Source organism: Ictalurus punctatus, chromosome 7, assembly GCF_001660625.3.
Source record: "Ictalurus punctatus breed USDA103 chromosome 7, Coco_2.0, whole genome shotgun sequence".
Classification (NCBI taxonomy): Eukaryota; Metazoa; Chordata; class Actinopteri; order Siluriformes; family Ictaluridae; genus Ictalurus; species Ictalurus punctatus.
Window position 1 is genome coordinate 8043853 of NC_030422.2, and position 25213 is coordinate 8069065.

Sequence of the window (25213 nt, forward strand, 5' to 3'; positions counted from 1 at the left end):
AACAGGTATTTATTGTGTGAACAAGTATTTATTTATTTATTTATTTGGTGAGAACCAATGAACTGTATATAATAGTAAGGCAATTTATACTTGTTGTGGAATTTGTATCATTACTCACTTGTGAAGTTGCGAATACATTCATGATAGCCAGCTATTGATGAGTTTCTCCATATATTTGTATTTCAAGCTTAGTTAAATTGGGGGTATGATTTTACAAGATTACAGAGGCAGCCTTTTTCCTTTTGAACAGAATTCATATTAATAAAAGAAGAATCAGGCGATAGAGAGATAATGTTAGGTAACTAGTGCGTTCTGTAGTTTATGTGCTGTTTATGATCTTGAAGAATGACCACGGTTATACAGTGTTATTGGCGACGCACCGGCCACTGCTGCTTGATCAGGCATCAGAGATCACAAGATCTAACCGGCAGACAGAAGATAAAAGAGAAGCTCATGTTGAGAGGTTTTTACTCTTTCATCTGGCAGACAGTATCTGTAACAGTCACTGTGAAGTGCACAGTAAAGTTATTTTATTCTCATAGCACTTCTGTAATACTGAGCAGTTATGAGTCACACAATACTTATTTGTATGTGTCTGTAACTACACAATTGGTGGCAGTACTATTTAGGCATACTACTTGATGTGAAATGAAATGTTCTGCAAATAGCTTGCAATTACTTTTTTCTACCAGAGAGGGCGAAATCACAATATGCACTGACAGGTGAAGTGAATTACATTGATTATCTCGTTACAATGGCTCCTGGGCATTGTACAAGGGCCGAATAGTGATGGCTAGATGACTGGGTCAGAGTATCTCCAAAATGGCAGGGCTTGTGGGGTGTTCACGTTATGCAGTGGGTACCTACCCACAGTAGTCCAAGGAAGGACAACCAGAGAACAGATGACAGGGTCATGGGTGCGCCCAAGGCTCATTGATGTGCTTGGGGAGCAAAGGGTAGCCCGTCTGATCCGACCCCTCATAAGACCTGCTGTTGCACAAATTGCTGAATAAGGTAACAATAGCTATGATAGAAAGATGTCAGAACACACAGTGCATTACAGCTTGCTGTGAATGGGGCTGCATAGCTGCAGACCAGTCAGTGTGTCCACTGCTGAAAACACCTATAATGAGATGCAATGTGAGCATCAGAACTAGACCATGGAGCAATAGAAGAAGGTGGCCTGGTCTGATGAATCATGTTTTCTTTTACATCATGTGGACCGGGTTGCATGGCGTCGCTTACCTGGGGAATAAATGGCACCAGTATGCACTATGGCAGTGTGATGCCCTGGGCAATGTTCTACTGGGAAACCTTGTGTTCTGGCATTCATGTAGATGTTAATTTGACACATACTAGCTACCAAATCATTTCTGCAGACCAAGTACCCCCTCATGGCAATGGTATTCCCTAATGGCAGTGGTCTGTTTCAGCAGGATAATGCACCCTGCCACACAACAATATTGATCAGGAATGATTTAAGGAGCATGACAAAGAGTTCAAGATGTTGAGTTGGCCTCCAAATTCCCCAGATCTCAGTCCGATTGAGCATCTGTGGGATGTGCTCCACAAACAAGTCCGAGCAACTTACAGGACTTAAAGGACTTACTGCTATCGTCTTGGTGCCAGACAACAGCACACCTTTAGAGGTCTTGTGCAATCCATGCCTCTACGGATCAGAGCTGTTTTGGCGGCACAAGGATGACCTACACAATATTAGGCAGGTGGTTTTAATGTTGTGGCATTTCGGTGTGAGAAGCATCTGACGAGGCACCAAGCTTAACTGACACATCGATCCAGTGTGTTCCTGTGATATAGAGCATCACATACATAATGAATCTCGGCACTTGAGTATCATTTTGTTAACGTCCCTGTACCCTGGGTTTTGAGATCTATGTTAAAGAGCACCCAAAACCAATTTTACATTGATCCTGTTAGCACACATGACACCTCCATTCATTTTGGTTCCCAACAGCATATTATGAACCTTACACTGTGGCATAGTTGTGAGAACGAGAAGAGCAAATAAGACATGTTGAATGGGTTTACATCAGAAAATGACACATTAGTTTGCCTTGAGGGAACTGAGCACGAATATTAAGCAGATCCAGCTAAAGCCCATTGATCTGTGTCTGTTGCACAGTAAATGTCCTATAGAAACATTGCTTTCTTCCACATCAGAGGCAGCGGAGATAAGAACTGGAGACTAATAAAATAAGAGTGCAGTTAAACCAGAAAATCAAACATTTTAAAGGAAATTATTGGGTGTCATTATTCTGTCTCTTTCATGCTGAGGCTTTTGTCAGTTCCTGAAAGCTTTTAGTGGTGGAAATATTAAAATTCCATCACTAACCTTGTTCGATTGGGATTCATTCGGCTTGAAAATATCCCCTGCTTGTCTGCCTGTGCCTTCGCTCTGCAGGTTTGCCCTTGAAAGGTAAAGTAAAAGATAAACACTAAGGGAGAGGGAGAGAAAGATTGAAGTAGATATACTTTGCTGACAGGTTTTCCTTCTTTTGGAAAACAAAAAGTATCGTGTTGTACAGGAACAAGAAAAGAACAAATTTTCAACTCATGATGCAACCGTGTTTCTGTGCATAAAAAAAGTTAACCTATTAGCATAAGAAACCAAAGGAATGAGAGATTTGTAGGCTTATGAACTTTATACACACCCACACACACCCCCATAGTGTGCTACAGGAATAGAGTCCAAGATTCTGGGGGTCTTTCCGCAAAATGTCAGACACTTTTTTGAAAGGATCTGATAGCTTTTTGATGTTGAGAGCCGCTGATGCAGAAAGAGAAGAAAGCCTCTCTATGGGTATCAGGTGTGATTTCTGCAAATGTGTTTGCATGCTTCCCGCATCCTCTTGGCAGCTCAGTTGCCTGTAAGACACTGTTAGGGAAGCTACTTAGCAAGCTAAGCTATGAGAAAACTCATCATCTAAAATAGCTACTGTAAGCTACAGCCAGAAATCCTTCTGGACTCTCCATGCTACTAAGAAAACATGGCTAACCTCACTGAGGCTACTGTGAAACTTTCATTTTGTCACACAGCAAGTTTATTGCATAAAATAAAATGCTGCACGTTTTGTCCCCTAATCTTGGTTTAGATCATTTCTGGAACTATCCTGTTAGCTAGTTAATGCTAACTGGCGTAAAATATTAATCCATACAACATTGAATGAAACAGTAACGTTTGCTGTATTATGAATAACAATGCTTGTCTTACTAGCTTGGTATTTCATATCAACTGAAGTTAATTATTAGGCCAAGTTAATTATTAGGTACCTCAGGCCTAGTGCCTGATCACAGTTAAGCAGCTAGCTAACCAACAGCAACCACAACAACAACAAACCCAGATAACGAGCTACCAACCTTCATGTGTCCTTAAATTCTTGCTTAATGTTTTGGATGTCAGCATTTTGTTGTGCAGCACCGCTACTTGGCGAAAAAGTAACTTGCTGCAGGAAAAGCTAGATTATTTTGAAAATATCTCAGCTGTGAAAATGTAGTTAATGACAGGTGACGTGAATAACACTGATTATCTCGTTACAATGGCACCTCTCAAGGGGTGGTATATATTAGGTAGCAAGTGAACTGTCAGTTCTTGAAGTTGATGTATTGGAAGCAGGAAAAATGGGCAAGTGTAAGGATCTGAGCGACTTTGACAAAGGCCAAAAATTGTGATGGCTAGAGGACTGGGTAAAAACATCTCCAAAATGGTGGTCTTGTGGTGTTTTCCCGGAATTGTTTTTGCAGCACAAGGAGAACCTACACAATATTAGGCAGTTGGTTTTAATGTTATGGCTGATAATGTTGATCAGTTTAATATTATTTGCAAGATAATCTTGCCATTCTCTGAAAATCTCATGCTTCATATTTTTGTGCACATACAAACATTTCTATTTCTATGCAAGCATTAGCATTTCATTTTCAGCAACCGTTTTTACGTGAATATTAGTGATTTAGAGATTGTTCATCTTTTGAGCATAGTCTGCTTCTTCATGTGCTTCCCACTTGCACTGTCATAGACAGAGAACTCTGCGTTGAATTATTCACTTATTTTCAGATATTAAACCGAGGCCAGTCTGAAGTTAACAAATTGTCAGTACTTTACCAAAAAAAAAAATTCCAATAAAAAAAAAAAAAACAGGGAATTCATCAGGATTATAGGCACATGCTCTCTCTTACTATATTTCATTCTTGTTCTTGTGCCAGGTTTAATTTATGCTCGTTTCGGCTTTGTCCTGATACAAACCCTGAGATTTTTTTCCTTCTAGAAATCTCTAGTACAGTCCCAGCATAAAGATCACGACTTTACCTGTTCCCCTTGGGTAAAGTAGAATTGTGAAAGGATGAATTCTTATCATTAAAACGTATTTTGTGAAACCCTCAAGATTTTGCATTAAGGACTGTATGAGGTGAAGACAGTTGTGTTTCCCCAAGTCATTTTTGCACTCGAGCTTTGCTGCTAGTCTCACAGCGGGGAGCGCCTGTCACTTTGTGTGGCTTTTTACTTTGTGCATATTTGTAGAAAGAATTGCTCCTGTTCCCCCTGTGAGTGAGGCAATAAAGGAATTGAGAGTCAGCTTTCTTCGCTCCTGCTCCTTTGGTCTGGGACGGCCTTTCCCAGAGCATTGCGGCAAGAAAGGTAAAAGAACTGCAATGGAAGGTTTATTTACATATCAGTGTCTAGCATGAGAGAAAGTTATCTAGAATAACAATGCATGCTGGCTTGCATATCTTTTAAAAAAATGTTTTGTGTGTGGAAGTTTTTTTTTTTTAAATTACGTGGTTACATAGCTATTTTTGAAAAAATTATAAATGAATATTTTGAAGTGTAACACAGTGACACTTTCTGTATCTGTGTAGTGCTTTAAATTTCAGTATCTGGATTTAAACCTGAAGTGGGTGTGGGCTAAACCAGAATCCAACACTTTCTGTATTATTATCTAGGAATTTTGGCTCTGACAGCTCCTTAACCTAAGCTACATCACTAGTGAATGGTTTTTTATTTATTTATTTATTTATTTATTTTTTTTATATATATTTCCCAAACTATAAACAAGCCTAATCCTACCCAGGCTTTTACCAAGGATGAATGAATGATGTTAATGAATGGTAAATGGCGCACTTATATAGCGCTTTTATCCAAAGCGCTTTACACTGTGTCTCATTCACCCATTCACACACACCAATGCTAGCAGAGCTGCCATGCAAGGCACTAACTTGCCATCGGGAGCAACTTGGGGTTCAGTGTCTTGCCCAAGTATGTGGAGTCATGTGGGCCGGGAATCGAACCGCTAAACCTACAATTAGTGAACAACCCGCTCTACCACCTGAACCACAGCCACCCTAAGTGAATGGTCTTTGTTTGTCCCAAGGCTTCATATCTGGATTAATCTGAACCCATTTAATTGCGTCCCACACGATCCCAGTCCCGATGCTCACCTCACACCTGTAAAACCCTGTGGCAAATTCTCTATTTAAAAGAAAAATAGTGCATCTTCCTGTTTGTTTCTGTTTAGAACCTGTTCATTGTAAAATAATGTATTCATATTCAATTACATCCCTAGTGTTTATATAGGGTCAGGTCCATAAATACATTGTGTGGGCAAAAATATGTTGACACCTGACCATCACACCCATATGTCGTTCTTCCACATGTCAATTTCCTTTCACTGAAAACAAGGAGCCCAATCCTGTTCCAGCATGGCAATACCACTGTGCACAAAGCGAGGTCCATGACACCATAGTTGACGAAGGTCTAAGAACTCGAGTGTCCTGCAGAGCCCTGACCTCAACCCCTCTGAACAACTTTGGGATGAACTGGAACACCGACTCCAACCCAGACCTCCTCACCTAACATCAGTAGACAAGCTCATCAATGCTCTTGTGGCTGAATGGGCACAAATCCCCACAGCCATGCTCCAAAATCTAGTGGAAAGCCTTCCCAGAGGTGTGGAGCTTATTATAGCATTAATGGAGGGACTAAATCTGGAATGGGATGTTTAAAAAGCACATGCGGGTATGACTGTGAGGTGTCCACAAACTTTTGTCAATATAGTGTTTCTCTCTGATGGGTTTGTTTTGATTTTTCAGCTTAATGATTGCTTGCTTCACTGCCATTGACAGTTCTTTAGCTTTCATATTGAGAGTTAACAGCAACAGATTCCAAATGCAAATGCTACATTTGCTACACAAATACTATCAGCTCTAGGGAATAACCTCGAGGGAATAACCTGAGCATAAAATAGCTGAGCAGCCAATTACTTTTAGTCCCTTAAAAACAGGAGGACCGCATATAAAAAGTGCAGTATTTCCTACAGTGTTCACCCGATTTAGATGTTATTAACCTCACATTAAAGGCGAACGCTCATTTTCATTATTCTGAACTCCAATATACTAAAATATCTAAAATAGTAATAACTTGTCCAAAGATTTATGGGCTTGACTGTATAGTATGTTGTGTGTGTGTGTGTGTGTGTGTGTGTGGGGGGGGGGGTTGTTGACGGTGCTTAAAAAAATATTGTGCTTTAGATTTATTTGAATGCATTTCGTGCGAATGTTTTATCTGGAGGTCGAGAAAGTAGACAGCAGGAAAGAGTGAAAAGGCGATTCGTAATTAAAATTTGCAGTCTTGTTAAGTTGGTGACAGCCTTCACTGCACTACAGATCAATGGCAGGGATCTGCCTCCAATACTAATGAACCAGGAGATCGTTTGAATTTGGGGCCCAGGGAAGGGAAAAATTAATTAAGATATTTATGGTCCCAATTAATCAGTTCAGTGAGATACTCAAGATGTCCGGAGGGTGTAAGAGAAGCTGTAGAAAGCGGTGCTGAGAAATGTTCTAAAGCAATCAGATGTTCTTAAGTCTGCACACACATGCAAAAAAACACACACACACATACATCACTTGAAACAGAAGCCTATCTGTAATAACAGCACTCTACTAACTGCATGCTGTCATTCAGTCGCACCCTACAGACCTGTACTTCTATTTATCTGCCTCAGGAGAGTCATATTCAGAAACACACACACACAACTGGGCATGGTAGACATGTTCAATCGACTTGACAGCATCAATATGCTGGCTTAGTGTTCACCTCCAGCCAGTTAACCAGGTGTCCTTGTCAGCTGCACAGCCACCTACCAGCAAGTCCTGTCAATAAAGTTGGCATGGATTGAACTACTAATCGTGATTGTGCTCTAATAAGTGCTTGAAGCACCACTGTTTGTGCTCCCGGTGCCTATTTTGTTCCCCCGGTTGCATTTTGAGCGTTATTTGAACAACCAAATAGAAAGAAAAAAAAAGTTCTGTTTGCCTTTTGAAATCCATGCATAAATTTTTGACACAATGTAAAAATACACCGCCTTGAGTTTTAGCTCTGGCCTCGATGCCGGTGCTAGGCAAGCTGTCAATGTCACCAGAGCGGCTGAGAAGATGCTGATTTGATTGAAGTGAGATGGAGTACAGAGGCAGAGAGAGGTGAAGGCAGGAGCATGATTGACACAGAGGTAGCCATGGATAGGAGATGAAGAGGAGATATAGGACTGCATATTTAAACAATACAGAGAGGGAGAGAGAGGGAGGGACAGAATGTAAGATGGCGAGACACAGAAGGACAGGTGGTGAGTGGGTGAGGTGGTGAGAGCGAATTTAAGAGGAAGGAATGCGAGAGGCTTTTTACAAATGTGAGGAGAGATTTTGATTGAGAATGAAAGTGGAAAAGTGTGTGTGAACATGCAAGAGAGCGAGAAAAAAGGAGGGGGAGTGAGGAATGGGGGAGGGGTGGAGGCAGATCTTGAGGGAAAGCTCAGATCTCAGTCATACCTCGGTGGATGCCATGACAGGGTCTCACCCCAAGTCCTTGAGTGTCATACAACATAACAGATGACACGGCACCCAGCGGAACATGGTACAAACACACCCCAGAGCACAATACACTCAGCCTAGCATGTCATATTTCCCTAACACATAACTTTCTTATTACATTATAGCATTGTTTTTCTGTCAAAAAACCCCGCAATGTCATTTTCTTTCAGTGACAGCATGATAGTATCTTTTAAATATTTTACCTGACATATGGTCCCGGCCTTGGATATGGTAGTGTATCACTAAACAGCTTCTACGAATGACTGACTCACCAACGTAAATAGCGCACATGCAAAAAAAAAAAAAAAGACACAGTGGTAAAAAAGAAATGTACTTTGACTTTGTGTTGTTCTTTAAATCGTGACTGTTTTCTCTTTTCCATTATTATGGTCATGCAAAACAAATACGTATATTATAATCCGTGACAGCTGGTGGTGATATCAGATGGTAGGGCTAAATCTAAAATCTATCAACAGCTTGAAAATGAAACGATTAGGTCGCATCGATGGCATAATAAGTATGATATGGGGTGAACTATTACAAAACACACACATTTAAAGGCAGACATACATCTGCATTCATGACTTCTCATTTTTTTCCAAGTGTGTAATGCTCTAACACGTTCATGCTGTGTTTCCCAGCATGTAACCCTTTCATTAAAACAAACAATATGCAAACACTAAACTCGGTCATCTGTTCTTTTGTACTTTGATTGGACAATGGGCTTCATTTATCAAGCCATATACAAAATAGATTTATTCGTAAATCATTTGTACAAGAGTTTACACAAAAGATTTGGTATTCAGGAAAATCCCATAAATTCGGGGGGGGGACCATTCGTAACCTGCTCGTGTTCCAGAGTGTGGGTAAATTCAATTATATGCATAAGAAGACTAATGTAAACCCGACTTGATCGACTTCAAATCGTTATACATTACTATACTTTTATATGTGGAATATACTATCGAGTTTCAACTGCTTATGTTTACAGCATTTAGCAGACGAACTTATCCAGAACGACTTATTGACGTACCCCCATTGTCTGCTATCTATCTAGTCAGAGTTTTTACTAGAAGTTTCTTCCCTGATTATGATACCGTACATACGCCACCAATGTGGCAACATGCAGTGAAATTTTTCCACTTTTCACCTTCAAATCTAATGCACAAAGCCATGCAAAACAGCCTACAGCACTCTCACCTTACCACAGAGAATATCTAATTTATGCACAATTCATTATATCTGCTACATTAACATTATAGCCTCCACGAAAAATTGGCAGCACAAAATAGTGATACTTTTAAAGCTTACCACACGCCCCAAAGCTTTGAAATTAGTAAGCAAGATGAAGCACAGTAAGGGTCATATATGTGCCATAGTAACAGCATGCCAGTGCTGATTAAGATAAGAACTGAGTTTGATGATTTCAGTGTGCTGTGATTGTTCCAAAGTTAATGAATTGGCCTGTCAGCCTGTGTGTTCGGCTCCCCTCACTGTGTCAATCCACGTTTAATTAACATAGCGACGTGATTAAAGTTTTAACATAATTATCTTTATCTTTCCACTCAGGGCGATCAAGCCTCCATGGGAAACTGAGTGAAGATTTTTTTTTTTTCATCAGAAGAAGGAGATACGGTGGAAGAAAAAAAAAATAGGGGCGGTTTGACTGACACCTGCCCTCCAGCACTGGTGAAGGACGGGTAATGGAGGAGTAAAGACAGGGTGTACAAGGGAAAAGGTGCTGCTGAAAGAATGAAGACAACCAGAAAACAAGCACACCCTTTTATTAACTTTCACTTAAATTAATAAAGCACAATTTGTGATCCCTCAACATGCCTGACAGAAGACTTCTGCTACTAGTGTCCCTCTGCCTATGGGAGGTGCTTGTAAGGGCAGAGCCAGTCACAAAGGTTGTGAGAAGGAGAGGACTGAGTCCGGTTCACTTGCAGTTGCATGTGGTGAACAATCAGTGGGACCAACCAAGTTTGGAGAAGAATGGATTGCCACTGGTTAGGCTCAAGGAGATGATTAGTGCTGACAAAGTGGACGATAAGTTTGCAGGTCACTCAAAAGCTGAGCAGACCAATGAAGCACTATCAATCTCAAACCAGGAAGAACTGCATGACTTTAATGCTAAATATCCTCAGCAGGACAACGAGGACTCCACGAAAATGGACTCAAGGGTATTTAAAGCAGTTGATAGTACCAGAGATCTACTTGAAACCCGAAGGATTAAGAATAACACTAAAAACACTGAAATCCTGAAACGTGGAAGAGTTGATAAGGGAATTCCAATTCACCACAAAATAGACTCTAGTTTACACTTCAACAGAACCAGATACAAATCACCGCCGAGATTTAGAGCAAGGCCAAGCCCTGGGATTCTTAATAATGCCATAGGTCCAAAGGGAATGATATTGGATTCGCCCCGTAAATTAAACCTGACAGGAAACTTTGGTGTATTGAAGCTTATTTCTAAGGACAACCTTGTGCGGATTGTAAATTCCCAACTCCAGAATGGTCTGACCTTCCAGAATAAGATTAGTCACAGTAGGAAGAGAGATTTGATCAATATAGATCATGGGCAACTGGAGGAGCCCAAAATAAAGAGACAAGACAGTTCTGTAACTCCAGATGTATATGAATCTGATAATCATAACAAGACTTCAAGACCAGCTGGTGAGCCACAGTCAAGCACCATAACGAATCCAAATGTCAGTCCAGTTCATATTTTTAAGTGGCCAGTTAGTGATCTCAATCCAAATTCAAAAGATGAAGATAAGGAGACAGCGGCTGAGTCTATACCTGCTGTGAAAAGCAAACACCACTTAACCCATGTTGTATCAACACCTCAAAGTGAACTCATGGCTGACCTCGAGGCCATTCCTTTTACTAGTCATACCAATATGTCTGTGATTGTGCATGAAGGAACATCACATGCACCTTCTCAGGCAGTCTCAGATAAGAGCTACTTTCTCGACTCACAAACTGAGATTACTCTTAATGCCAAAGAGGAATCCGGTCAAAACATGGATGCTCCAGGAATGGATTTTAATGTCACTCAGGAACCTTCAGACTTTGTCGAAGACAGTCACATTCTGAAACTGCGCCCAAATCCAGATGGTGAAGACATGGACAAGGAGGATATTTGGGAACCATCGGTCACCTGGCCTCTGCATGGTGGCCATGGTCTCGTGTTCCAGGAGATGGAAGAGGATGGAGGTGAAGGGTGGAGTCCGAAGGAAAGTGATGGGTCTCGATCACGAAGCAGACGGAGTTGGATCTGGAACCAGTTTTTTGTTATCGAGGAGTACGCTGGTCCTGAACCTGTTCTCATTGGAAGGGTAAGTTAAAAAAAAAAACTTTGTGTCATATATAAATTCAATATATTATTCTAAACGTGTCTTTAGCCAATCCATTCATGTTAAAGACACTTACCTGATGACTTTTAACTACCAGTGATTTCCTACACATCTAGATAGCTGAATTACTACTTAAAGACTTAAAATTTAATTATTACACAGCAAGGCATGAAAAAGGTTACCGTATTCTATGATGCCTACGGAGGATAACGAATTTATATTTAACTTTCATTGCTTTTGTAACTGAAGAAAAAGAATAAGATCTCCCATAGAGGGCTCTGATTAATCTCTTTTGGAGCAATGTTAATGCCATTAGACCGATTAATTCAGCCTTTTTTCTCTGTCAATCTCTGTCAATTTGATTCTCAGCAGAGGCCAACTCCAGCAGGTTGGAAAATAATATAATCAGTCTATTAATTTAGACCCTGATTCAGTGCTTTTTAAAACTACAGTGTACGTGGTGATGAACTATTAAAATTGGACCTCCGGCAGACAATGAAGGGCACGAGGGTAGGGCATGAAAACACAGAGCAGGAACCTGTAATTTCTCTAGGTACTACCTTCAGTGACTCATGCCTAAATGTACTGAGGCTCTGATTCTCCAGAGACAGACTGGAGCTTGAGGAGTACAGGGAACTGAGGCAGTTATGACAAGAAGGGAAAAAAAAAAAAAAGTGAATCTGTTGAATTGGCTAGCTGATTAGAGAATTTGCTTAGCCTTGAGGAATTTTTAAAGGCTCGTCCTCTACTATCTTTGTCTTTGTGTCCATGTGTAATATGTAAAGGCAAGAGAGTTTATGAGCTGAATAAATGAACGAGCATGATATTGTGTGTTTGCCTGAGGCAGCCATACAGCATTTCATGATTTGGAAAACAAATCTCTGACTTTTTTTTTTTTTTTTTTCCGTGCATATTGCTTTTCCAGTTGCTTAATGGAATCACTGCTGTGATAATATCTTGACACATCCACCTGGGCTCAATGGCATTGCTGTCCAAGTTGAGAATAAGAGGACTGTTTCAAGAAAAGCAAACCCAGAGCACCATTAGGAATTAGTGGACAGTGGAAATGAGAGAGAGGAGGCATGCGGAGTGGTCAATGTGGAGTGAGGTATATTGACAATATTGACTATGTTTAGTTGGTTGCGAGTGTTATGCTTCAGTCACCAACACTGAAGAACATGAAAGAAACTTGATTCGACAAGCACCCACTCTTGCTTCCCCTTAAAGTATACCACAATCAGAAATTGGTTTCTTGATGCAAAATATGTTAAATTTTAAATCTGCTTTCAAGATCCTTAAGTGGTCTGTTGATGTGTCGGGAATTTTATCTGCCATTGTTCAAAACACGCATAGCTGCTTATTAGCATGAATAACACAGTAAGCTAATGTGATGTGCGTGCTTTCGGATTATTTCTTGAGGCCAAGGGGAGGGGTTTGAATTTTCCCCTCCATTACATCATGAATTGTCTTTTGAAAGAAAACATTGTTTATTACATGAAACTAATACTTTTAAATTATAAAAGCAAAAAATTACAGTGTCTACCTGTCCATCTACTCAATATCAATCTACATTTAATTTCCTTCCCAGAAGAAGCTAATGAAACAGGAACTCTGTAGGGGGATGGATAGTTAGGAATATTGTGACGGGCAAAGCAGATTTTTGGATGGTCATTTTTCTTGCAACTCTGCGGAAACCACTTGTGCAGTTAAGACACGGAAATGTCAGGCTACCCAAGCGCATATCACGCTTTCCTTCAGCATCCTGTTCCAATAATCATGGATGTATTTTGGCTTTGAAAAGCTCCTGGGACTAGAATGATGATGGGGCAAAAAAAAAAAAAGAGGCTGTGATCAATTAGAAACCAGGCAAATTTTCACTCTTTTTGTCATCATTGGTAGAGATATACTTCCATTCTTACTAAAATTCACACTTGTTTTTAAATAGTTCCTCAGAATGAATGATGGATGCTTTGAAGAAGAAAGTGCACACAAGCGTGACATTTAAATTCTATGGGTTCTTGAGGTGTGTGTTGTTGTTGTTGTTGTGTTTTTTTTTTTTTTCTTTTTTCTGGTTCACTGGCTAACTAAGGGTTCTCAGCTTTGAGAAAGCATTTACCCCTCTCTGATATAGACAACACTCTGTTGTAGGGTTTTGCAGAACCTTTGAGACTTATCACAATTTTTAAGAGTGTACAACTGGTATAAAGACTTTAAATTCACATTCATGACACTGTTATATTTGTAATTTTGTATAAATAAATACAGTACATTCATGGTACAATAATTCCCTCCCCAAGAAAATATGACCTGCTAGAACCTTGTTTGTGAAAAAGTGGTAGGGAAATGTCCCAAGCACCCCAAGAGTCACATACCCTTATGCCAATGACACTCTGCTTTGCTTCTTGTACTATTCCAGTCATTATGGAGTGTGGACTTTTTTTTCCCCCCTGCAGTGACCTAAACTTATATCCTTAAGATAAAAGGTATGTCAAAAATGACCTAAGCATCCCCCCCCCCCCGCCCCCCCCCCATTGTTCCCCTTGGACCTCATTATTGAAAATTACACCCAATGTGCTGTTGGCAAATTGTATGTTCTAAGTCACATGGCTTTAAATTAACTTTCTGTAAAAGCACAAAAAGCACTACAATGCTGGTTTTCTCGCCCATAGGAAAAAAAATAATGTTCCTGGTTTATGTTTTTTTAAGGGTCAAGATTATAAAAATGAATCATTCCACATTTGCTCAAGTAGTAATCTGTAATATTTTTAGCCTAATTAGTGCACCGGTACGCTCTCTGAATCCTCTAATATGAATTCTGTGGCATTTTCCCTCACTGATATTTATAGAACTGCTGCATAATTGCCACAACTGTGAATAATTTGATGTAGTTCAGTCATGGACATGATGCTTATTATGTATATACATGTGCCTTTTAGAGGGCTATCAAGGGATTAATCTTGAGCTTAAGCAAGCCTGACTAAGGTCTTTATTTTGGTGGCCCAATTACCACTAAATTCTCAAAACTTTTAGTATTTCTGTTGATCTAAGGACTGAAGCTTCTTCTGCTGTGATGCAAATGGGTGTCTCAAACATTATGTTCTCTCTCCACTCATATTAAATGTTAAGACTAAATGTTTGTGGTGCATAAGATCCAGCATGTTCCGTCAGGTATTGATGTTAGAAGAGAGTACAAGCATATTTTTGTGTGTGTGTGTGAGAGAGTGTGATCTGGTGTGAGACACTACTATATCTGACAGGTGTCATATGTCGGGTGACATGACCACATTTGGAGCCATGAAAGCACTAAGGTGTAATGTCACAGCCAGTTGCCTTGTGTTCACTCCATCAATCCATCTATCCACCTACCTATCCTTGTATCCGTTCATCCACTAAACCATCCATTATCCATCAACCCATTCATCTATTCTCTCTTCCATCCATTCCATCACCTGTCCATCCATTTATTCCTGACCAATCTGTTTACCCAGCCATCCCTCTACCCACACATCTATTCATCCAACCATCCACTCACCTACTCATTCATCTGTTTTCCACCCATCTGTCCACATTGCCATCCATCCATCCACCCACTTAGGCCCTGTTTACACTAGTATGTTTTCGTTTCATAACAGCGTTTTAAAATGAAAACAATCATTGTCCATGCTGGCGTTTCCGCTGTGTTTCAGAAACAATCTCCGTACACACTACTTGGCCAAACACCCATGTCACATGACCATTCATGCACACTGGGCATGAGAATACAAGTGTAAACAGGAATTTGGTTGCTAGTCACCGGCAGGCACAACAAACCGGCGTTCCATGTAGGACTTACACCGCTTGAAATTAAATTTGTTGGCGATTGCTCTAATCATAGATTGTCTCTTGCGTATGTGGGCTGCTGCAGTATTATAAAATACTGAATATAACTGCACAATGGCTGCTAAGAATGACAACAAAGTCAGCAAAGCTTGTGGTTCAGTGCCCATGTAGTTGTGTATACAATCAAGGTAGCGTAACTGTCATATGGTAGGGACTTGACGAATCAGGGAAGGATACGCAATGATCCAGAAGACCCAATCAGGGGGCGAATGTGGGCGGAGCCACACCTTTGTTTTCAAAAGTCTTCGTTTTGGTTTGTTTACACTGACACGTGGGACCAGAGTTTTCAAACTAAAACGGGGTCTTCAGCATTTCCAAAAGTTTCCGTTTTTAAGGGTCGAAAACACCAGAGTAGTGTAGACGACAGGTGTAACCGTAGCAACAGTTATGTGTTTTAAAATGAAAATGCACTAGTATAAACAGGGCCTGATCCAACTACCATCCTCCTATCCATTCACACACCAGTTGATCTGTTGTCCATCTTCCCACCCATCTGTTCTTCTACCCACCCATCCATCCATCCATCCACCCATCCATCTACCATTAATTAATTGTGTTTGTGTGCATAGGTTTGTGCAATCACTGTGACACATATGGCCAGTACCCTTTTGTTTTTAAACCCATGCCCAACACACGGTTTTAGTTTCCTGCACACACTGACAATCACATGCTATTAGAAAGAATTGGAAGACAAGAGCAAAACAGACTGTGTTGAGGCCACAGCTACAACAGACACCTGCTGTGAGAAAGATCATGAGAGATAATTCAAGGATGACTCTCAACAAACTAGTTTGTGTTTTTCTTCACTTTCTCTCACTGTGAAAAATATTTAGCCTCAAGGCCTGAACTCAGTAGGAGCAAAGGAGCAATTAGGGATGAAGAGATGCTGACAAGGACAGAGAGAGGGACAATGAAAGGCAAGATGGAAAAATGTGTATTAAAATAATAATGCAAGTTGGATTAGCAGAATATCTGAATGAGGTTGAACAGAATAGTCTCAGGCAAATAGCAGGAAATTAGAGTCACAATTGAAACCAATGAAAAGAGGAAGTTCTGCAAATATGAATGACAAAGAGAAAAGGAGAAATGAAAAATTTGTTGAAATGAAAAACACAAGTTTCTGCAGATCTCAAAGATATTATGAAGGTGTGTGTGATGTCAGTGTGAGCATTATAATAAAGATACTGTACAGCTGAAAATATAACATTTAAAATAATAGCGACAGGAAGAAAGGAAAGGGCAGCGAAAGAGTGCAATTGTGTTAAATACTATTTTATTACAAACCCCTGCTTTGTGTGTGTGTTTGGGTTTTTTTTCCCCCTTTTTTTTCATCCTCACATGCCATTCATAACAACTGTGATCTTATTTTTAAAGCCGTTCAATGCACTTTCATGAGAGGTTAATATGTGACAATCCTAGTTATGTATGTAACTGCCAGATGTGATATATAACCATGTGTGCTGGGATCCTTGCTGAGATTTACCCACAAGGTCAAGTAACACATGATGCATTATTAACTACACCGTAAACCCTGATGAGCTACGTGTACTCAAATCACTTAAGGAAATGGCCTTAAACCATTTAAGTTTTTAATTGTTTGCTTTGAGTACAGCTAACTTAGAAACATTTGTATTTTTTGTTTTACACTTAAATATACTAAGTTTAGTTTAAAGAACTAATTACATTAAACATTTTTTAATATAAAGCTTTGTTTAAAAAAAATTAACAGCTCACTCACTCTCAGTAACCACTTTACCTTGGGGCAATTTCTCTTATCCAATTTTCCTATTGGCATGGACATGGGAATGCATGCAAAACTCCACACATCAATGGGATCAACCGCAGGGCCCTGAAGCTGTGAGGGTACCCACTGCGCTGCCAAAATAAAACAGCTGTAAATATACTGTATATGTGATGTAATTATATATTATTAGTATAACAGCCATGAACTAATCATTAATGGTCTAGTATTAAAGATAACTAACTGTTGTCACCATTCAGTAATGCCAGTCACTTATCCAGACCTTATATATATGTGTGTGTGTATGTATGTATATATATATATATATATATATATATATATATATATATATATATATATATATATATAATGTATGTATGTTTGTTTACTAACTCAAATGAGGATTTTTATTTTGGTATGAGGTGTTGAATAGAAATTAGAAATAAGCCGTAATTAAAACTTGAGTCACAGGAGTTGTGGTTACATAAAATGAAGTAAAATTTAATTCAGATAAGTACAATATATATGACATTTGAACACATTTGAGTAGTGTAATCATTACCTAGAGCAGGAGTCATCAACGAGTGGACCTTGGTTGGGATGCGAATCCAGCAAAGTATTTTAGCAGACTGAACCATGTACAGAAAATGTGCACATGATTGTCTAGAAGGTCTTTGTAGGCTGCTGCATCAAGGATTCCCTTCACTGGAACTATCCCAGACTTATTCCAGCATGACCCTGCCCCTGTGCACAAAGTGAGGTCCATGAAGACATGGTCTGCCAAGGATGGTGTGCAGGAACTTGAGTAGCCGGCACAGAGCCTTGACCTCAACCCCACTGAACACCTTTGGGATGAATTGGAATGTCGACTGCATGCCATATCTGAAATCAGTGCCTGACCTCGCTAATCTCCAAAGCCACGCTCCAAAATCTAGTGGATAGTCTTCCTAGAAGAGTGTGGAGGCTGTAATAGCAGTAAACCTGGGGCTGAATCCACATTAATGCCCATAGATTTGGAATGGGATGTTCAGCAAAAACATATGGGTGATGATCAGGTGTTCACATATTTTTAGTCATACTTTAGTGCACAGCATGGAACATTTTTCAGACTCATGCTCATTGAAAGCTGTAAGATCAATAAAATCACAAAGTGGCAGAAAACCTGGATTGCAGTATACCTACAATGTTTGCCAATGCAAGTTTATCAGTAGAGAGCGCAACTTAGCAGCTATTTTGGCTGAAGGTTATTTAATGGACTCCAGCATTATAATGGGAGGTCCTGCACCTTGCCAAATCTCTTGCAGATTCATCATATTAGCCATAGAATGTGCCATAACACAGGTGCCTGAATTCCCCTATTAAAGATGACAATAAAGTCCTTACATTGTGGCATAGAAAGACCCTACTGTTACAGGCATTTTTAGCAGGGCTGTAATAACTACTTTAGAGCCTGTCATGGGCACATGCAAGCTGGCAGGGTCAGAACTAGATCCCCCCCCAGACACTCACTATGCAGGTGTAGACATCCTTGCTCTCCTCTGAGACATAAAAGGACTCTGTTGAGAAGTACAAAGCTCTGAGTTACACTGGATCATTGACTTCAGCTGAAGCTCAATGGCTGCCAAGCTGTTGATATGTCTAGCACAAGGGTTATTAACTCCAGTCTTGGGTACCCCCTGCCCTGCACAGTTTGAAGACTTCCCCCTGATCCAACTGATTAGCTAATTATTATGCTGTTAATAAGCTTGACTAACTGTGTCTATGCTCAGGAAAGAGAAGGCGTCTCTAGGACATCACATAAGAAGTCCTGGTCTAGACTTCTATCTACGGGTCTTGATGTGCTTGTTCATGGACACCATGCCAGCACATGGGATGGCACACTTGCTTGAGATCGTCCATTCCAAGGCAGTAAGCTCACAACCAGTCGCCAAGTTCACCTTCCAACCCCTACAGCATGGTTATTAGTTGCTCCCAACTAATACAGTGGATACTATGGAGGCATTACAACCTAACTGTGGAGGAAATATCCACTCCAAAACAAACACCTAGCAACCTAGCAAGAATCCAACTTGATTAGCTGGTTAATCAAAAAAAATAGTGCATTCTATACCTACAAATTACCACTGTATGACAGTAGCAATTCACGCCAGACACTCCACTTGCCTCAGCTAGTTATTCCTGAATGTGAAATATTTTTAAAGGAGGAATCGCATAGGAGGGTACTGACAAAATGTGGAGAATATGTATCCATGAGCAGTATGTACCACCAACACTGCAAAGAAAAACGTTCAGCTCCCTGGGGCATGTAGAGATTAATGTTTGTATGGAACAATGGGAAGTGACTAGCCAATTGCAGATCAGTACTGCTCTGACCCCGAGACACTACAAAGCCAAAAAATTTAGAAATGCATCAAAAAAAAAGAAAATTCCACTCACTAAAGTAGAAAGAAACAATAGGAGGACAGGACAACTGTCACTTTCAGTATAGTCACAAGCTGATAAGCTCCATATCTTGCTCTGACAGTCTGATATGAACATACGAGAGAAGGAAAAAGCCAGTGATTTGCTGTATGTTGGCAGTATTTGTGGCGAATATTGCATTATACATGACTACCTAATCTTGTTGGAAAAATATAGCATGGTTTCTCATGTGTACAAGGTGGTGTTCAGGTGTTACAGCTACTCCTGGTGGTTGGGAGGGTGAATTCAAAAATTTAGTCTAGACAAGTGGTTTTCAAAGTGGGGGCCGCCAGGGGGCAACCGGGGGGCCTAAATAATTTGGTGTGAAAAATAAATAAATACATGATTCTCTCTCTGACAACCACACACACACACACACACACACACACACACACACGAAATCAATTCCTAATGTAATGTAAAGATGAAAGAGGTCATTATTAATAAAAAAAAAAAGGGGGATATATTCAGAAGTCTGTATTTTTAATGTGTTTTAAAGACATCTTGCAAAAGGGGGGCCTCTTGTTAATGTTAATGCCATTTGGGGGGCCTTGCCCGGGAAAAGTTTGGGAACCCCTGGTCTAGACTATTCTGTCTTGCAAAGTGGAACAAATGACCATATCAGTATGATCGATAAAGCACATGGTATTAGAGTAACTGTGACATGGCCATCTTTAGACATTAAGTAAAGGTCAGAGTTGGGTAATTGATTTTAAGGAAAAACTTTAAGATTCTTTATAGTAGTATTTACTTGATGCCCTCATAGCTGAGACTGAGTGTCCAACTTCCTGTCAGAGAGAGAGAGAGGAAGAGGCATAAAGAGAAAGGAACATGCAGCACCAAAATGTCAGTGTGTATGTATGCATAAACACATCACTAATGTGTAATTTGCTTCATTTTGAAAAGACAAAAATGCAGTGCTAATTAAAAAACTATATATATATATATATATATATATATATATATATATATATATATATATATATATATATATATATATATATATATATATATATATATAATGTGTATATGTATATGTGTGTGTGTGTATATATGTATATATGTGTGTGTAAATAAATGTGTGTGTGCGTTTTATTTACTCTTTGGCCTTTCATTCGCTGGTTTAACTGGTTTGTGTTGGTGGTGGTTTGAGCTGTGCCCTGTATGTAGGAGGCCTGGATCTATGCATACAAAAGAAAACAGAAGAATTAGTCCTTTGCTAACTATTAGAGACATGATGTAACACATGTCATCAGAGGAAGAAAGAAAAGCGTGCGACTCACACGATCACCCAATGTCCTGTCATACATCAGCTGATTATGATAGCCGACATTTGCATATTCTTGGGTCCGAATTGCCTTTCGATCATAAATAATTCATTGTAGCGAGACGAGTATGATACCAATAAGTAGGAGAGCGCTTGAAGTAATAATGTAGAAAAATAACGTCCATGAATAATACACGCAGGCCTGGCGTGAGAGAGATTGTTGCAAGGGCTAAGCCGAGTCAGAAAGAAATAGGTCAGATCAAAGCCATTCTCTGTTCTTTCACCATACAGAGAAAGAGTTTTTAAGGTCCATAACCTGGAGCACTGTCTAACTGTACTGTAACAGTGCAAAAAAGCAGCTTTTCTTTACAACAGTTCAGAAACTGAGGTCAGTCAAATCAAAGTGCAAAAAGTAAACGTGTTCACCTGTGATTACTTCACAAAAGCGAGCTGATCCAAAAACAACTTCAGGCTTCTACAACTCTCTGATTCATATGGGAATAAGGGACCAGGAGTTAGTCTGTGGAAGTCAGTTATTCGGCAGAGAAACAGGTGTTGCCTGTTCCCATTGCACATCACTTAACACACTGACTGATCAGACCCAAACAGCTCTAATATCATTGCATATCCCATAGTCTCCATACCAGATGCCTTGTGTTCCACAAGGCTGCCTGATTCCCTGAAAAATTTACTTTGAAATTGAGTATAGTGGTATCAGGGTGGTAGGGATAGCTTCTGTTGCTTCTGTGTCAGCAAAACGTGATGTTTAAACCTTTACTGTGTAGTCTTGCCATATGCCAACAATTAATTTCTCCTATTTTTGATGGGCAATAATACAAAACTACTATTTTCCTAGTGATTAGCACATTTTCCTCGCACCTCCAGGGTTGAGGGTTTGATTCCCGCCTCCACCCTGTGTGTGTGGAGTTTGTATGCACTCCCTGTGCTTCGGGTGTTTCCTCCAGGTACTCTGGTTTCCTCCCCAAGTCCAAAGAGATTCCATTGCAGGCTGATTGGCATATCTACATTATCGGTGGTGTGTGTGTGTAGCCTGTGATGGATTGGCACCCCATCCAGGGTGTCCCCCAACTTGTGCCCCGAGTTCCCTGGGATAGGATCCAGGCTCCCCATAACCCTGTGTAGGATAAGCTGTACAGAAGATGGATGGATGGATGGATGGGTAAAATGTAATTGTTGCCATATGGCAACATGCGATAATGGAATTGTGCTATGTGCATTCATGAACTGAAACAGGCCTACATAGCAAAAAAAAAAGACACTATAATAGAATATTTACTTTTTTTCACATTCAAAGTAAGAAAAACTTGAGCTAATTCAAGTAATAAAAAGCCATAAAAAAATTATGTAAATGTAATAATTCATGCAGTAGTGTTAAAGCTAGAGAGGGCATCTGTCAAATAAGCTAATGTAGCCCATAACACCATATGGCCCAAGATGCAAATCTCAGGTAGCGTTGACACCTCACAGATCCACTGTCCCCAGATTTGATCCTGAGCTCGGATTATGGTCTGTGCCTATGCTGGTAGGTGGATTGTCTATATCTCTAAATTGCCCAAAAGTGTGAAAGTGTATGTGAATGCTGTGCATGGTGCCCTGTGATGGCTTGGTGTGCCATCTAGGGTGTATTCCCACTTTGCAACAAGTGTTGACCCTGACCAGAATAAAGCAATTATTAGAGACGAATAAATGAATGAATGTATTTCAGAACGTATGCAAGTTTAAAGTTTCCAATCAATGGAATTTCAAGCTTGATTGGTTTTCTACATCAGTCCATGAATCCCTGAGTATTTTTATTACTTTGTTCATCATGCATTTTACATTTACATTTATGGCATTTGGCAGATGCCTTTATCCAGAGCCACTTACATTTATCTCATTATACAACTGAGCAACTGAGAGCTAAGGAGCTCAAGGGCCCAGCAGGGGCAGTTTGGAGGTGCTGGGATTTGAACTCATGACCTTCTGATCAATAGTCCAATGTCTTAACCACTGACCAAAACAAATATCCTGGAGCTGTGAGGTGTTTATGCTCACCATTACACTACGGTGATTCTGTTAAAGTGGCTCAGTGATTAGTGTACTGAGCATCTGATTGGAAGGTTACAAGTTCAAATTCCAGTACGGCTAAGCCGCCACTTTTGTGTTCTTGAGGAAGACCCTTAACCTTCAACTGCTCATTTGGCTCTTGTCTCAATTCTAGATAAAAGTGTCAACCAAAGACCAACTGTGAATGGTGTATAAAAAGTGTTCTTAAAATAGCTGGGCTGATTCCACAGTGCTGGTTCTATGTGCATATGTTGGCTGTAACTCAAGGCTACATTTCCCACAGCCCAGCATGAGTCTGGTTTATAGTCATCCGCTGCACTGCAGACTCATCAGTAGGTAGCAGCATGTCTGGTGCCTGCCTCAGCTGGAATAAACAGCTTTTAATAATGCAGTTGGGCTGGCCAGGCACATGTTAATTACATGTCACTAGGGGAGACAAAGGACCCTTCAGAGTACTGTGACAGAGATGCAGTCTCAGGTGTGGTATTGCCAGCTGATGGATGGACAGATGGGAGATTATTTGAGAGAGAGTGGGGGGCAAGATTTAGGGGTCAGACATCTGGCAGGGAATGGGGAGGGAGCCAAGTTATGTTGCTTTATTTTGGCAATGAGACTCTGAGAAAGAACCTCATTTGTCCAACATGGCTGTCCCAGTCTCATGAAACCTGGCACTAGGAGATACAACTGCCTTATGCTAAAGGAAGCTTGAATTATCTTTCATGCCTTTGATAATGATTGTATTTCTAGACATTGCAGAAGTTATGCCATAAGCTGTTCTGTAGTGTGATACAGACAGGCAGTACATCAACACGCACTTTGCTGGGAAGAACTCCTTGCCCTCCCAAATGAACTCCCAAATGATCTGAACCTGGTGTTAAATTGTTCGATGTTCTCTGGTGAGCAGAGTCAGCCAGGCTAGGAGTCTAGGAGACCAGAGGTCATAACTGCATGAGTGTCTCAGTTGATTTGAGGTCAAGGCTGTATCAAGAATGAGTCTCATTCATTTTTTTTTTCCAGAATGTGAAGGAGCAGAGAATTTTCTTCCATCACACATAAAGCCTTTAAAAGGTTTTCCTTGTGGTGTGTTGCTGGGATTTGGGGTGCCATTTTTGTCCTACATTTATAACTATGTATGTAACGTAAAAAAAAGTTGAAAAAAAAGTACATTTTTAATAAAAGTATCCTTCTCAACATGTGGATGTTTCGGTTAAATAACTTAAAACCTTGATAAAATCTACAGCACATAAAACAGCATTTGTGCCTGTTCCAGCTGACTTTATCTTAAAATATATAATCATTGAAGTACTTATTTTAAATAGTTTTTTTTTTCTCTCGATTCAATTAATCATTTGGGAATCCTTTAACATTTCATGTTTGAAACATCCTTTTCCTTGAGTCATCCATGAGGTTATGAAAAAGGTGCACTCAACCCTGTAACCTGAACACATCCACCCCTATGAACTATTTGGAATATTCCACAAGTCACATGCTCAACAGGGTCTGAAATTCCTGATTTTCACCATGGAAATACAACCCATCATTAATAATAATAATAAAAAATTAATGTTAATTATTAATAGTAATTAAAAAAAAAAAGAAATAATGGCAATTAAACCAATATCTTCATGCCTAAACTCAACCGTGTTACTCACTGAAGAGCAAAATGCAACCGAAAATTCTTGTAAAACGAAATCTTGTTCAAGGGTTATATGTAAGAGGTACAAGGGCTAAATGGCACGGCAATCATGGAATCACCCTTATACAGTATGTCCATGGTGTGTGTGTGTGTGTGTGTGTGTGTTTTTGTTCATGTGTGTGTGAGTATCCTGGTCACTGAACCGCTGTTTAGCACAGTCAAAGCCCATTTCACACAAGGGCACAAGTGTCATTCTCTCCATCTGTGATAGTCGAAGGCTGAAAAAATATATCTGCAGAAGCAACCACATTCATTAGGCTAATGCACAAACGTGAAACGCAATTTTTGGCTCTTGATTTTCTGCTTTCGTGATTTATTGTGCAGGACAAATGGGAAATTGAGTATACACGTATAAGTTATTTAAATAATTTAGAGCTTGACACTGAAGTTTGTGATATATAGTTATTGAAAAATGGGAAATTGAGTATAAGCATATTACCTTATGGTAATGAACAAGGTCTTACAAATGCATTACAATCTCCATAGCAACTGTCCTTGCTACTAAGGAGGTCTAATTTGGATGGATTTTATAGTCTATGAAGGGACGCTGAATAAATTGAATGCTCTTTTGATACAGGCTTTTTTTTTCCCCTCATGGTATAACTGTAATGGCATCATTTTCTTGACACTGTAGCCCATTAAAAATATTATATTTGAGCATCAAGCTCATTTAGACGGCATTAGATGTAACAGATGTAATTGTATAGATGATTATTGTTACTGTAATGAGTTCAAACATCTGCTTAGCTTTGTGTCTGAGACACCGTTTTGACTGTGGCCCTTTCGTGAACGTGTGAGTAAGAAAAAGAGAACGAGAGAAAGAGCGAGAGAGAGAAAGGGAAACTCAGTGTTTCCAGCTC

The 25213-nt window shown here is 39.9% G+C and overlaps 1 protein-coding gene across 2 annotated transcripts in view; it reads left to right on the top strand.

Moving 5' to 3' along the window:
* LOC108267708 (cadherin-2A) overlaps nucleotides 1–25213 on the top strand; it is a 147717-nt gene that overhangs the window by 53295 nt on the left and 69209 nt on the right. For both annotated transcript variants that reach the window (XM_053681459.1, XM_017472050.3), the window contains exon 2: nucleotides 9451–11225. In XM_053681459.1, the coding sequence (XP_053537434.1) occupies nucleotides 9714–11225 (1512 nt within the window). In that variant the 5' untranslated portion in view covers nucleotides 9451–9713. The remainder of the gene's footprint in view (nucleotides 1–9450; nucleotides 11226–25213) is intronic.